At 33.9% G+C, this 15844-nt stretch overlaps 2 protein-coding genes and 1 long non-coding RNA gene across 5 annotated transcripts; 1 reads left to right on the top strand and 2 right to left on the bottom strand.

The window, feature by feature from the left end:
- The first annotated feature begins 534 nt into the window (after positions 1-534).
- Positions 535-3454, top strand: LOC109172815. 2 transcript variants are annotated; one of them, XR_002052787.1, is made up of 3 exons: positions 535-1072; positions 1275-1366; positions 3091-3454. It is a non-coding gene; the product is annotated as an uncharacterized LOC109172815 (long non-coding RNA). The 2 variants fall into 2 exon arrangements; XR_002052786.1 differs by lacking the exon at positions 3091-3454 and having other exon boundaries at positions 1275-1478.
- On the bottom strand, positions 1357-15386 carry LOC109172808 (probable disease resistance protein At4g27220). Its single transcript, XM_019322036.1, has 2 exons — positions 12883-15386; positions 1357-1526 (listed from the first exon to the last, which is right to left on the bottom strand). Exons 1-2 carry the CDS (start codon positions 15369-15371, stop codon positions 1463-1465), a joined length of 2553 nt encoding a protein of 850 aa, XP_019177581.1. The 5' UTR covers positions 15372-15386; the 3' UTR covers positions 1357-1462.
- LOC109172813 (disease resistance protein RPS2-like) lies at positions 10390-12859 on the bottom strand. 2 transcript variants are annotated; one of them, XM_019322042.1, is made up of 3 exons: positions 12316-12859; positions 11088-11158; positions 10544-10622 (listed from the first exon to the last, which is right to left on the bottom strand). In XM_019322042.1, the coding sequence occupies exons 1-2, from the start codon at positions 12738-12740 to the stop codon at positions 11149-11151; spliced, it is 435 nt and encodes a 144-aa protein (XP_019177587.1). In that variant the 5' UTR covers positions 12741-12859; the 3' UTR covers positions 10544-10622; positions 11088-11148. The 2 variants fall into 2 exon arrangements, with proteins under 2 accessions (XP_019177586.1, XP_019177587.1); XM_019322041.1 differs by lacking the exon at positions 11088-11158 and having other exon boundaries at positions 10390-10556; positions 12315-12859.
- Positions 15387-15844: the final 458 nt, after the last annotated feature.

The raw sequence follows: 15844 nt of genomic DNA, 5'->3' as shown, positions 1-15844 counted from the left end.
TTTGTTCCCCGTGATTCTTTTGACTCGGTATTTGGTCTTTTGACTTCCCGATGTTCTTTTGTGGAACTATTTGAGCGTCTTCTTGATCTTTCATATGTCTAGAACTATATGGTAGGAATCCATGTAGGTTTTGGTATCTTGAATCGTGCTAAGTGTTCAACATTGTGATTCATTGAACCGTGATGAGTCTTATGTGTTCTTCGGAACTATGTTTGGTTTACCCGTTTGATAAGCACTAGTACAAAAAAGAACATAGAAGACTGGCATTTAGCAACTGTTCTTAAAATAACAGTAGTATATTCTTACGCGGTGACAATTTCGTAAATAATTGATAAATAATCCACTACTGTTATTAGCTGCAACAGTTGTGGTTTAAAAAAAATAAAAAACGCTTTTACATTCTGCCACCGTTTTTTCACGAAACAGTGGCGAAAAATAAATATTTCCGCCATTGTTTCGTGACAAAACAGTGGCGAAAAGTTTCAATAATTCATATAAAAGATAAAAAATAATTATTTTTATCAGATCCGATGAATCTGCCTCAGTCACACCGCCGTTCCTCTCTCACTCCTTCACGCCTCTCAACATCTCACATCCATCTTGGTCTATCTCTTCCATCTTCACCTCTGCCTCTCAACATCTCAAATGGGCGACACCGCCTGTGGTGGTGGAGATGGCCAACGTCGCCGGCCTGCCTGAAGGACGACGACGACGACAGCGCGACGGTGCTTATGGACGACGATATAGATCTGGATCCGCATCAGATTGAAGAGACCGCATCCTTGTCCAGACCCTCGTCCTTAGAGATAGTTCCGGGTTGTTTGGTTCTTGAATCGGGAAGACGGCACAGCGGTGCTTATTGACGACGTCGCCCACCTCCCTCTTCCAATCTATCGTCCGACGGCCCCGACGATACAGATCTGGAATCGCATCAGATGGAAGATACCGCATCCTCGTCCATAGAGATAGTTCCGGGATGTTTGGTTCTCTCGCAAATCGGGAACGGGTAGCGCGTCCCTCACCACTTCCCTCGCTAGGGCTGTTGCTCCGACCAGAGGACTGCCTCCGCTAGGTAAACTATATTTTGGATGATTTTTTTCTAATAATATTAGTTCCTGACTTTTTCTGCATAAATTTCCCTCCTTCTACTTTAATTTTTTCCAAAACCTTTTGGGATGTGGATATATGGCTTTTCATTTGTAATGCTTGCAACATTTTGCTATTTTTGTTTGTGCGTTCCTAGATAATCTTCTTGTTGTTATTGTTTTCTCCAGATTTGATTGTCCAGATTTGTTAGATCTTTGATGCTTAGTCCAGAAAGTTCTTTTCCCAAAAGCTGCCTGCATTTATGTGAAACAAAGAACTGGTATGCTTCTTGTCTCTTGCTTTTGCTTCATTTAGCTTTCACCTTATCTTGATCTTTTTAGACAAAACTATCTTATGCATTTTCTAGAAACTGCCCTTAACATTGCATGGAAGCAACAAATTCCTGCAAAATTTGGGATATCTTTTCTGATATTTGTTCAGAATTCGAAGTGTTTTATATGTTACTCTGTTATATCTTCAGATTATGCTTCCTCAAAATTGAACTGCTGCATCAATCTTAGATGGCTCAAATAGACGGTAGGATAAACTTTAGGAAAATGAACGTGGGTTTTGTTAAGTATTTATCAGCTAAGAAGTCAAAGAAGGAACTGCAGAGATTTAGATTATCTGAATAAATGAGACTCTTACTCAAATATGTGGACTTAACTGATTTTCTAATGCTTAAAAAGGCTTATTATGTTCATGCTTTAAAAAGTAAAGTAAAATAGATGGAAGTTTATTACAACTTAGAACTCTAATTTCTTACTAAGCCAAATATGTTGGGTGTAATGGGCTTGAGCAAAATGAAATGGGCTATGCATATAATATTAGTCGATAGATTATATATTTTGGTGAATTTTCAATTTATTGAGAAAATTGAAATTTTAAATAGAATTAACTCATAAACGAGATTTTTAAAATTTTAAAATCTATCACTGAATCAGAATTAATTTGGTTAATTGATCAATTAACCTAATTAATTTCCGATTTGATTGGCTAACCGAGCTAAAGCTAAACAAATGAACACCTCTAGCTTTAAGGTAATAATGCACCTGGGCATAATAACCTCTCCAAGATGTTGTGGTTTCTCTAGCCAATGAGAGAGAATGTTATACACATTTAACCGGAGAAATCCTCATGTGATTCCACTTGAGGGACCAATTGTAGGTAAAAAATTTCTTAAGTGGTTTGATCATTGAGGCATTGAAAGGAAGGGAAACCAAAAGTGGAATTCAGGGCTAATTTGGGTCTCTGAAGGGATGGTAGTTCAATGACATTGTTGGAATATGGGTCATACATCAACTTGGTAAGAACTGAGAAGGCTGTGGTTGAGCTTCAATTGTGTCCTTTTAACCCTAACTGGTATCATAGAGGCAATTGGAAGTCCATTTGCCTTATCTCTCTTGTTCAAAAATGCATTTCCAAATCTACCTGATAATTGTGATGTGTAAATAACCTAAGAGCTATCAGACCTGTTTACCCAAATGACCAAGGAAAGTAAATAAGATTATTTAGCATTATTAGGTAGGTTATTGCATTTGAAATTGCTTGTGAATGACAATTATGTGATGCCATGGCTCTCATAATGCCTAGTCTAGTTCTCACTTTCAGCTCTTTGGATACCTGCACGCACTTGATTTATTCAAATTTTATCCCAGTGGGATGTTATTCTGTCCATGATGTTTATTTACTGAGTCTGAGCCTTAGTGCCCTTACAAATGCTGTAGTGGCATCATCATTGGAGAAATGGTTCAATCTTGTGTTGTTGTGGAGAAGTTGGAAAGAAGCTAACATTGTTGTAAAGGGATCATAGCATAGGCTAAAATAAACTTGCTGAGATTTCTTTTCTTTTGGTATATGTAAGAGTATAAATACAGGTTTATAATACTGGACTTGGAATTAATTTATAGTTTTATACATCCTTGTTTTGGTCAAGCAGTTCGGTATTATATTAAACCACCACCAAAATGTAGCAATGTAATTTTAACTGTTTGCATGTTGCAGTATGATTGCAGTTCAGCTTATATAAATCCAATTGGAAGTATCAGTATGATGGATCTTCGAGCATTTCTGAAATGGGCAGCCATTCATCTTGGTTACTCAACCTTGGCAGAAATTGAAGCCACGCTGAATTGGAGCCTATACGATGCAACTATAGCCAGGTCTTAGTTTTGGCACACTAGTTCATTGATTGTTGTTTAGCCATTCATCTTAGTTCATTGATTTTTTTTTTTTAGCCACTCATCTTAGTTCATTGATTGTTTTTTAGCCATGTCTTAGCTTTCAGTTTGGAACTGCAAATCTGTAATTCATTGATTGTTTTTTAGCTTGAAGTATTGTAATTTTTTAATGTTTGTATGAGAATTGAAGTGTGAAAAACGAAATATTGTTTTGGTTTTTTTTTTTTTAAATTAATTTTTTTAAAAAAAATAAATTGAATCCGCAACTGTTCTTCAAAGAAGAACAGTGGCGGAAAGTAATTTTATTTTAAAAAATAAAATGAATCCGCTACTGTTCCTCAACAAGAAGAGTAGCAGAAAGCGAATATTAAAATAATAATAATACTAATCCGCCACCGTTCAAGTGAAGAACAATGGCGGATTACTCAACTTTTCGCCACTGTTCCACAACAGTAGCGAAAAGTCCAAGACTTTTAGTGACTATAGTATTCGCTACTGTTGTACAACAGTGGTGAAATGCCTTTTACAACAGTAGCGAATGTGTAATTTTGTACTAGTGAAGCATGCTAGTTCGGTGTTTAAATGCTAGCATGTGTGTTGTTTGTACTTTCCTATTGTTGATGATGACTTGTGTTAATCATCGTTGGTGTTGGACTGTGATCCATTTCTTGATTGAGTATGGTTTCATATCTTCGTTGTGATCCGTTGATTGATTCCTGTTGAGGTGTGGTGTGTGTGGTTGTACCTGGATTGCACGATTAGTGGTATGGGACACTAGTCACCAAGGTACGGCAGTGGTCCTCGTGGTGGCCATGGCGCGATTATGGAGTTTGTGACCTAAGTGATGGGTTCACGTATTTCTTGGGTAGCATGTGTTGCCGTGTGTGTGAGCGGTACCCTCGTGTACTATGAATTGGTGGTCTTGTTGGTGGTTTGTTGGTGGGGGACGACGGTCCCAGGAGGGAAAAGGTTGGACTCAGAACTACAGGGGTCCTGAAGGTAATGGTTGGAAATAGACATAAAGTTGGGGGTAACTATAAGGTTGGAACCGGGCATAAGGATGGCATCTCAATTTGTGATGGGTGATGTCACGAAGGCTTGTGTAGCTGTTGTTGTGTGTTTCTCTATTTGTGACGTGTGTAGTCGCAAAGGCAATGTTTTGTCATTGGTTGTGTCCTTATTCTCTTGTGTTATGCATGTCGGGTGTTAATCTACTGTGTGATGGTAGATTACGCCTTGAGCCGTTCTTGAGTGTCGTTGTATTCTTGTCTTCTTGGAATGTGTTCCCTTATCTTTGTTGTGAGTGCACAGAGTCTGGTGTTGATCTCTATCTTGGCTTTTGAAATTGATATATACTATATCCCGTTTCGCAAATGATTTTGTATACATATAAACTATCTACATATGATACTTCACATGTATTGGTGGGTTACCAGCATCATTCGCTGACCGGGCGTCGTCCCTTATTTTATGTGTTTCTTTCAGGTGATGAGTAGACGAGAGCGCGGTCTAGAACCTGTTAGCTTAGATCCCTTTGTTTTGATCTGTTGTGGCCTGTGTGCCAATGCTAGACATTAGTACTCTTGTTTCTGTATGGATTTAGATTGTGGATTATGCAGATGTTCCGCTGTGCGTTCACCTTTGAGTGGACGTGACATAGCACCCTTTATTTCCTATTTATATAACCCTTGTTTAGTCTTCCGTTGTGCATAATGTTATGATTAGTTATCTACATGTCTAAGGCTTAATTTAGCATGGAAATTAGGGGGTGTTACAACGAGGTCAAGGAACCATCATGGTCTCAGATCACAGAAAGCAGCTAATGTATTTATATTATAGAAATTGTGGCAAAACATCACGGTTTCCTTGCAACAATCGTCTCAGATCGAGACCCAATTTTTCTAAGCAAATTTTGGGATGAATTATTCACACTAAGTGGCACAACACTGAAGAGAAGCACATCATACCATCCACAGACCGACGGGCAGACAGAAGTAATGAATCGAGGCTTAGAGCAATACTTAAGGGCTTTTACTCACGCCAAACCAACCAATTGGACGTCATACTTGGGATGTGCATAGTTTTGTGCCAATACAAGCATTAAAATGACTCCATTTCAAGCACTATATGAAAGACCACCACCCACCTTAGCACCGTATACAAAAGACACAACAACAGTGCAAGCACTAGATGAATTATTGTTGGATCGTGACAGATTGATAAGGCAACTGAAACACAATCTTCGGGAAGCTCAGCATCGCATGGCCCAAAAAGCCAATGCCAAAAGAAGCGAAGTGAAATTTTCAGTAGGAGATAAAGTCTGGCTTCGTCTACAACCATATAGACAGATATCAGTAGCACGTAGAAAGCTCTAACAAACTAGCACGACGCTATTATGGTCCATTCAATATCTTGGAAAAAATAGGAGAAGTTGCATACCACCTCGAGCTACCACCACATGCAAGAATTCATTCAGTATTCCATGTCTCACAACTCAAGAAACACATAGGAACTGAAGAAAATATAAAGGTCCAATTATCGGAAGAAATTGTGGGCCAATCACCAATTTCAACTCCACTAGCAATCTGTGGGGAACGGAATGTTTTAAAAAATAGAAAAATACAACGTTAAGTCTTGGTGCAATGGTCAGATAGTAGTCCAGAAAGGTCCACTTGGGAAGCTGCCGATGAAATGGAACGACGGTACCCGAATCTCCACCTTGAGGACAAGGTGGTCTTCGAAGGGAATGGGAGTGATACGAGTATATCCACAGTGGAAGAAGGTGAAAATCAAGAATTAAGAGAAAGAAAAGAAACAACACATGCTACTAGGCCAAGGAGAGAACGAAGGAAACTGGCATGGATGGCTGATTACATTTGTTAGACTAAGTTTATTCGTAATAGGATACATTAGTTTAGTCCTAATACATTATTATATCATATCAATTAGGAATCATAGTCTTAAGCATAATAGGAGTAACTTAGTATATAATCACCCTGCATGCTAGGAGGAAAGACATGCGAATTATTATTATCTTTTTCTTCTCTGCTATCATCTTCCCTCTCTCTCTCTCTCTCTCTCTGATTTTCCCCTCCTCTAATTCCACCTTTGGAGACTGCATCCACTCAAAGTGGTGCTAGCTTGATATGGGTTCGTATCAGAGATAATATGCTAGTGTTTAACATTTTCATGTTGGGACTCGTCACCAAATTAAGAATGCAGTAATAAAATAAAATAAAATACATGAGATATATCAGATGGCAAAAAGTACTACAATATTACTTAAAATTAATAAATCATTTCAAATATATTACAATTATTTAACGTTATAAATCTATAAATTAGGTTAAATTTTCAATCATACATGAAACAATTAATTAAGCTAATATATATATATATATATATATATATATATATATATATATATATATATATATATATATATATATATATATATGAATACACTTTAAAAGATATATAAGAAAGGGAAATGTTAGATGTACTCCCATTCCCAATGAGCAGGGACCGAGCCAGGATTTATTAGTGCAGGGGGTCAATTGCAATCAGGGCAAGCCCCCTGATGCTATCATGTGGCTCCGCTACTGTCAATGAGTATACTTTTTGCGTTACGTGTATATATTTTATTGAGTATAAAGTAAAAGTAGATGTAATCTGTCACCATATTAATTAAATTAGACATTAAAGAAATATCCAGGAGCATAACTTGAGCAAATAATTGAAGCTATGGGCCAACTTTTGGAAAACTATGCACATTTGAGCCAACAAGTCAATGGGTGAAAAATTATTGAGTGATACGGCTCTGTACTATAATTGCTATAGCTTTAAAATGTTTACCTAACATGGTTGTTGTGATTGAGTAAATGACTAATGTTAAACTTGATAATTTTCAACATTATTTGTTAACACATAAATAATATGTTAGTATTTAGTATTAACAAGTTTTGATTCGTCAACAAATTGACACAACTAGAACATCTAGTAAAAAGAAAAATAGGTCATCTATAAATTTAAAAATTATTTCAAATATATTATAGTATAATGTTATAACGCATGTAATATTGTGAGTGTATCAAATTAAAACTCACAAGAAAGCCATATGGATTGGATAGGAATTTATTTGTTGGTGATATTCGTACAAATAATTAATGTTTTAAATGCCAATGACATTGTGGTTTAGTGGCATGAACTGACTTTTCTAAATAAGAGGTCATGGGTTCACTCTCTAGTGAGAGTAGTATTGACTCTTTCGTGCTTTTTGTGCTTTAGTAGGTTAAGAAAATTGTTATGATCAGATACTACATTTGTAACAGAGTCTGTGTACTAAAAAAAAAAGGCTTTAAATGCTATAGAAGAACACAGATCCTTATCCATGATATGAGGGCAAGTTCAATTCAATTGAGCGATTGAATTGCAATTGGGATAATGTCATGACTTAACTATACAAGGAGATCATGGAGGTGAGTTGTTGCCATGTTTTACTTCAATTTATTTTTATTGAATGTAAACGAAGAACAAAACAATTGTTGTAGAGGAAAATCAAGATTTGTTTAACTTCATGTTTACCATACTAAGACAATGTGGCAAGCTAAGACAAACTTCAAGGAAACTCCAATTCCACGAGCTAAAACCAAGTCAATTGGTTATCCTATACAAGTTGTGTTATCTTATATTCTTATAATTAAAAAGTGAGAAATTAATTATAACTTTTGTTGAACGATGCATATACACGTCAGAGTATTTATATTATTATAGTATACACTTCAGAATTAATTACAGTTTCATATAGCAAGTGTATATACTTCAAACAACTTCAATTTAAAGATAATATAACTAAAATCTTTTTGCATAGACCAATTCTAAGAAATAATTAAGGTGTAGACCAATTTTGAGAAATTAATTATAACTAGTGTCTTGACCATTGCAAAAATGTCTAAATTGGTAGGTGGAAAGGTTAGGTAATGGAAAAGCGACCTATGCATGCACAAAAAGAAAACAATTTCTTACAAAATATAATTGCTAAATCTAATAATCATGGGTAATTAAATTAATTTGTACAACCTATTAATTATTTTGAGTGAGGTTCACTTTTAATTTGGATTTGGTCAAAGTAAATTTAAGTTCTCCAAAGTAAGAGGTTTCCAAATTGATTCTCAAAGTGTGTATCTATTAAATTATGAAAAAAGGAGCTCTGAAAAAGTAAAAGTGTGTATGTTTGTAATAGTATAAATGCAATTTAACTTTTGAATAAATTACAATTTTGGTACTGTGATTGTTGGGTCTTGTTAATTGCAATATACGACTTTCAAAACTGTTAATTTAGTACTTTAACTATTTAATTTTTATCAATTTTGATCACTCTAGTCTAATTAGTTGTCAAATGTCATTGAAAAATTTTAATTAACCAATTAATGTTTAATGTAAGGGGCAAAATTGTCTTTCTATGTCCCGGAGGACCCTTCTTCCCTCTCCCTGCCATCGTTGTCTAATTCCACTGTCTTTCTAATTGGGATGGGATTTCTTAATTAAAGAACATCTCTATTCTATTCTATTCTATGATGAAATAGAATTTACATAATAATTCTGAATTTGGCAAATGAGCGTATCTGTAAAGCCACCTGTCCTTGATTGCATTCGAGTCCTAGCCAACGTTGATCTTCTATCAGAAAGTGTTAAAGATTCAGTAGATCTTCTATCAGAAAGTGTAAGGAATTAGACGACAATGGCGGGAAGAGGGAAGAAGGGTCCTCCGGAAGAAAGACGATTTTACTCCTTACATTAAATATTATTGAATAATTAATTTTTTTCCGTGACATTTGGTCCTCAATTTAGTCGGAGTGACCAAAATTGAATAGTTAAAAGATACTAAATTAACTGTTTTCAAATCGTGGATTGCAATTAACAAGACCCAATGCAATAGTCACCGAATCTTAGATTACCTTAGAGAATGTTAGATTGCTGGAATGTTAGATTACTGTGGATGTTAGATTAATGTGTTTGGTTAAAATTGAGGTATGTAATATAAACTTGTTTGGTTTATGGGTTATCTTTTATGTTATAATTATTATTTGTACTTTAATACCCTTAACATATTTTCATGTATTTCAATAAACTTTAAAATTAAATAAATAGATAAAATAATGGTATTATATATAATTACATGATTTAAAAATATTTAACTAACATAACTTGTGAAACAAAATTATTTTATAAGTTAATATGACGTAATAAAAATAAAATATATAATTACAAAATTAATTAAAAATGATGCATATAATAAGTCTACATAAAATATATATTTTATAATAATTAGAATTAAAAGGGCAAAATGTTTAAATATGCATGGTAATCTTGGATAACCTAAGAAATGTAAGGGAATCACGTTCCTTTCAAAATCCAATGTGGAAGGTATGTTGCATTCTTTTGGTAATGTTATATTACCTTGGGAAAGTAAGATAACATGAACCAAACATGGAATGTAAGCTTATGAATGTCACATTCCCTTGGTTATATTGTATAACCTAAACCAAACACCCCTTTAAAGAGTTTTTTTTTTTTTTTTTTTTTTTTTTTTTTTTTTTTTTTTTTGAATGCTACTGACTCTATTACCATGTAGTATCTGTTAATATCTACTTTTTCAACATACTGAAGCACAAAGAGCCAATAACACCTCCACTGAGACTCGAACTCACAACCTCCCATATGAGAGTTCAATCCGGGTGCCATCTGTGCACTATGTAACATAGAAATTCTCCCTTAGGGGTGCAAATCGAGCCCCGGCCCATGCATATTTTTCTAGCATTTGCATTATATGACTTGCACTGTGCTTATGCATTATTTATATATATCAATAATTTATGCTAAACAAATTCTTAAAAGCATTTTTAAGAAAAAAAAAAAAAAGAAAAAAAAGCCAAAAGTAAAATATAGTACGTAGGAAAATAATTGTACAGGATTTAATAGATTGAGCTAAAATGCAATGAATAATTCATTGGAAATTTAAGAGGTAAAAGTAAGAAATCAACATTCTATAAAAGATTTGAAACATATTTTATTGATTTTTTTTTTTTTCTTGAAGCAATGAGTACTATATTGATACCAATACACAATAAAATAGTCCACTAAAAATATGTAGAAATAAGTATTAGAAGAGTTTGTTCTTTTGAATTATTGAAACTCAAATTAAAGTAGATAAAATTTGTGATGGCTAGAAAACTCAATGAAAACCAAATATAGAGTGACATTAACAAACAACATAAGAGACCTCCAAAGTATCTACTCCAAATTGAACAGTAACAACTTTCGGCTACAATAATCATCCCTAATCACCATTGCTTCCTGCATTAATTTCATTCAACAATCAACAATGTGTAAGATTTTCCCTAATAATATATATTATATATTATATATTATATATTAGGGTCTTAATTAAGTGGTGCAAGTTCACTAGACTTATTAAGTAGTCTGGTTGGACTGAATAACTAGAAGTTGTTAGTCGTCCACCAAACTCTGTGCCTAATATAATCCTGGATTGATGGGATACATGATGATTGATGATATATCACATTCAGTTACGGTACTCAGTATACACCAATACACCATCTAAGGTTCTGAGTCAGGTATGGGTAAATAAATGGCTAACGGTCTACCGTTAATAGGCAACACAACAGGAACATCAACTGTGGCGGGAGATCAACACGGCTACGCTTCTGCTCTCATACGAGGTCAGATCTCTCGTATACTATTGTTCAATAAGATTAGAATATTTAGATCTAACAGAATGAAGATACAATCCAAACTTACCTCCAAAGTATATACTCCAAATTGAACAGTAACAAATTCCAGCTACAATAATCATCCCTAATCACCAATACCTGCATTTCATTCAACAATCAACAATGAAGATACAATCCAAACTTAGTTGCACCGCTGTTAAGTGATTTCATTAATGAAATATCATCACTATACTAAAATCCATTGACTCAAGTAGAAGGGGTTGAGTAGCATAAGTACGAGGCTTAAATTTCAAATTATATACCTAGCAATGAAATAGATTCTTTAAAAGTTCATTATGTGATGAATTTTCATACATGAAAAAAATAAAAGTTTCTAAAAAATATAATTAATAAGCCTAGCTTTGAATAAACAATTTGCGAACATAGAAGAAAAGCTTAGAAGATTATCTCAAACGATCCATATAATGAAATTCAAAATTGACATGTTTATCATTTTAAGTAAACTTTATTTTATCATTGATTTTATGATTATGTCATTGAGTATTATTATTATTTTACAAAGAAAATTGAGTTCAAATGTTTCTCTCTATATATAAAGAATCAAGTGAAATATTTTTTTTTAAAAAAATAAATAAGTCACTAATATTCTTTTGAAATTTATCTTTTTTAAAAGTGGTGAGTTAGAACAACCTTAAAAGTTAAAAGGAACAAATGATAAATTTTAAGAAAAGTAAAAGGTTAGAAGTTTTTAAATTTTAAAAATGTACATTATTTTTAGATAGAATAAAAAGAAAAGTAAGATAAATAATTAGATTGGAAGGACAAGGTAGTATTTGTTAATTTAATTAAGAAAAGATGTAAAATAATAAAATTTTAAACATTTTAATTAAATGTGGTTTTTTTATTGAATAAATATTTATTAACTTGAAAAATGAGAAGATGTAAAACAAAATCCCATAATAAGTAAAACTATTTAAATCTTATAACAATAATCATTGTTATCTTTTAGTTTTGATATACCCAATCATTTATTTACTTTAATTTTAACATCTAATTTAGTATAAATATAATGAAAAAAAATACAAGATAAATTGTGTGGTTAGTGTGGCAGTTATGATTGAATGAGTTACTCTACCTTAAAATAATTTATGGTGGGGTGGTGGCTTAGTATAACATTTTCATACTCTTTTGGTTTTATAGATATATATGCATAATCATTTGGAAGAAATTGATGAGAAATGCACTAAATTGTTAGTGAAATGTTGTTTTATATATCATAGATAGTAAAAACTTACCACTTGATGTGAGATTCAAGGAAGTGTTTGGCATTTGGATTGTGAAACTCCAACGATTCCCACCATTCTTTCTCATCTCCATTGAAGTCGATCCTTTCAAAGGACGAAGGAAGGTATGGTTGTCTAGTAGCATCATCAATGGGAAAAATCGAAGGCATCCTCTTTATATTTTTACAATGCGAAATGATTATTCTTTCAATGGAAGGACAAATCATTTCTCTACCATTGCATATGCTTTTCAATTCTGGCAGGAACTCAAGTCGTAGGAGTTTAAGCTTGGGGAGGGTATTACTACTACCTTCTATACCTTCTTCTTCATCCCCAACTCCCCCTCCTATTATCTCTTCTAATTGTTCGCAGTATGCCACAGTAAGTGTCTCAAGGTTTTTGAGATTTTGCAATAATGCCTGCGACAACTTCTTCATACTATCACATTCCTGGATAGAGAGATGTTTAAGGAATGAGAAGGTGCAGTTAGCTGGAAGAATTGCGTCTTCTCCCTTACACACACTTACTAAATTTGGCAGCCTAGTGAGATCCAAACTCTCAAGACTCTTAAATGGGGTGTTGTTGAAAATCCACTCTACTTCCTTGCAACCTCTTACTTGTAGTTCTTTCACATTACTCATTGATTGGAAATTGTCTGCTAAGCACCCATTCAACCCTTCACAGTCTACAATTTTTAAACCACAAATGTTTGCAGGAAGCAAAACTTGACCTCTTTCCCCTATAAAACTCATTTCCTCGAAATACACATTCCTCTTATTACCTTCCAACTTTATGCGATCCCACATGCCTACACATATGTCATACCATTCCAGTTGCTCAAGCTTTTTAACCAATGTAGTGCTGTTGAAGTTGCGCAAATCATAATATTTGTTTTTAAATCCTTGAAGATGTGGTAACCGATTCAGTTCTTCACTCGGCAGCCCGCTCCCAGAATAGTCCAAATGGAGGCATCTAAGATTTCTTAGTTTGGCTATTACCCCTTTCGGAATCTTCAAGTATTTGCTTGTGCCCCTCATATATAGATATTGGAGACTCACTAAACATTCCATGTCTTGAGGCAATTCCCTAATTCCAAAACAACCTCTAATATTTAACACCCTCAATGCCTTCAGCTTCTCCATTTTTGGCAAACAACTAATCCTTTCACAACACTGAAGAAATAATCCACAAAGATTCTCCAAATTTGAGATAGAATTGGGAAGAAACTTAAGATTCGTATTTCCACTTAAATCAAGGACTCGAAGTTGTGTCATGTACAACAAGAAAGTTTCAGGTATTCTTTTAAGCCACCAATTTCTTACCAAAATCAAGGTTGAAAGATTTTGGCATCTGGGGGAAAAGTCATTTGGAATTTCTTTTATTGAAGTATCCAAAGAAACTTTCTCCAATTCAGGGATCCAAGGTTGCTGCTCTAGATTTTCAATGACCTCAGATTTAACCATGAACTTTGACATCTTTAAAGCCATGTCTCTCATCAAATCATGCATCTTAACATACCATTCTCCCTCTTCCAATAAGAAAACGTCTACTAGTTTATTCAATATGGAATGACCCTCGTCTCTATCTTCACATAACCCTTCTGCAATCAACTTCATTATTACTTCATCCTTGATAATCTCTTCATCTTCACTATACAAACAACAATAAAGGAAACACTTTTTCCACCTTTCATCATTCAATCTGTTGTAGCTAAATTTGAGTATTTCAAACACATTCTTTTCCAAGTCTTCCAATTGAGGAGAAGCATTTTGGAAATTCTTAATAGCATTCCTCCATGTGTGATCATCATTCACCCCTCGCATGCTTGCGGCTACAGTGTTGAGTGCCAATGGTAAGCCCCCACACTTTTTGGCCAGTTCTTTGGCATGTTTTTCAATATCATCAGTGAGCACAGTATGATCATTTTGTATTAAAATCTCTTTGAACAAATTCCAACCTTCCTCCTCATTAAGAACATTAACTTGGAAAAACTTTTGGCATCCAATCCTACGGCACACATCTCGCAATCGAGTAGTTAAAATGAGCTTGCAACCCTTGACCCTAAGGGGGACACCCAATTTCTCCAAAGGAATATTGTCCCACACATCATCCAATATGAGCACAACATTATTCGTCACTAAGTGTTGGTGTAAAATGGCAGGTCTCTGCTCTTCTATCTTGTCAAGAAATTCAAGCCGTGTAATTTTGGCAATTTCATCTTGCAATTTTTTGATGGTAAAATCTTGAGAAACTGTAACCCAGTAAACATTAACATGAGACATTTTTTGGAGGATTTGATCATGTATATGTTTCACCAATGTTGTCTTCCCAACACCTCCCATCCCATACACACCAATGCTCAAGACTTTATCATCCTCTAACCATCCATATAATTTCTCTAAATTATCATGAGATGACTTTCCAGATAACTGAGAGACATCTAGTGAAGGTATTGTGCTTTCATCCACATCCACTGTAAGTTCACTAAACTTTTTGCCATCATCTCTCAGTTCTTTAACTTCTTCTCTCATGGTTTGGACATCCTCTAAAGATGTTATACTTTCAATATTGAATGTTGCAAACTTGTTTTTCGTCTTTTCTACTTGTTCAAGCCAACCCTTGACTTCCAATTTCCTCTTCTTTTTCCCTCCTCGTTCTAAGTTCATCAACGTTGTTTCTATGTCTTTTGCTTGACTAGATAGTTGAGTAACCTGTCCTTTCAGAGCATTCATATTTTTATCAACTAGTGAAGGTATTGTGCTTCCTTCCACTACAAGTTCACCAATATTTCTGAGATCATTCTTAACATCTTCAACTGCTTCTCTCATCTTTTTGACACGATCTATACTTGAATACTTCTCCCACCATTGCCCCTGTATTGTCCTTTCTTTTAAAGTTGGAAAGTCCTCTGTCAGCTTTGTTGCTTTCTTAATCCAACTAACAACTTCTTGCTTCCTCCTTTTACTTCCTTGTTCCAAAATTGTCAACTTTGTTTGCAAATCGGACAACTGCTCTTCAAGTTGATTTACTTGTGTTTCAAGATCTTCCACACTTTCATTCAAACCCATACATTTCTTAATGTCTTCAATTATTATTGAAAGTGCCGGAATTGTCGATATTCCCGATATTGCTATAGATATTGCTTGCCCCATCCTGTCTTCCAAATATATACACAGTTTTGTAATGAGATACAAAATTGAATTAAAATCAGGAAAAATATACCAGTCATAATATAATAGGATAATATTTTTTAATAAAAGTGTAATACTTACAACTTTTTTTTTTTTTGAAATAAAAGAGCTAATTCACTGATCATTACAATAAGATCGATGGAATGATAAAACATTCTTACAATCAAACATTGAAACAAATTTTCAATGCTACACGAAACTTAAAAAGTAAAATTTTAGATAATACTATTAATAATTTTAAGTGAAAAAGGTAATACTTCTCAATAAATTACTAATACTTTTTCATGAAAAATATATTAATTTTTAAGAAAAAGTAATAATTTTTAGTAAAAATATATTATAATTGACAG

The sequence above is a fragment of the Ipomoea nil genome, unplaced genomic scaffold (assembly GCF_001879475.1).
Source record: "Ipomoea nil cultivar Tokyo-kokei standard unplaced genomic scaffold, Asagao_1.1 scaffold0429, whole genome shotgun sequence".
Classification (NCBI taxonomy): Eukaryota; Viridiplantae; Streptophyta; class Magnoliopsida; order Solanales; family Convolvulaceae; genus Ipomoea; species Ipomoea nil.
This window is presented reverse-complemented; position numbering and strand designations above follow the sequence as displayed.

What these genes read in the sequence shown, in the direction of transcription:
- LOC109172813 (XM_019322041.1), bottom strand. Translation starts at nt 12,740, where the DNA reads ATGAAGAAGTTGTCGCAGGCATTATTGCAAAATCTCAAAAACCTTGAG. An exon ending in TTGAATCTCACATCAAGTGG is followed by an intron (nt 10,557 to 12,314) that starts TAAGTTTTTACT and finishes TTGGAGTAGATA; the next exon opens with CTTTGGAGGTCTCTTATGTT.
- LOC109172808 (XM_019322036.1), bottom strand. Translation starts at nt 15,371, where the DNA reads ATGGGTTTGAATGAAAGTGTGGAAGATCTTGAAACACAAGTAAATCAA. An exon ending in GTAGAGTGGATTTTCAACAA is followed by an intron (nt 1,527 to 12,882) that starts CACCCCATTTAA and finishes CACTTCGAATTC; the next exon opens with TGAACAAATATCAGAAAAGA.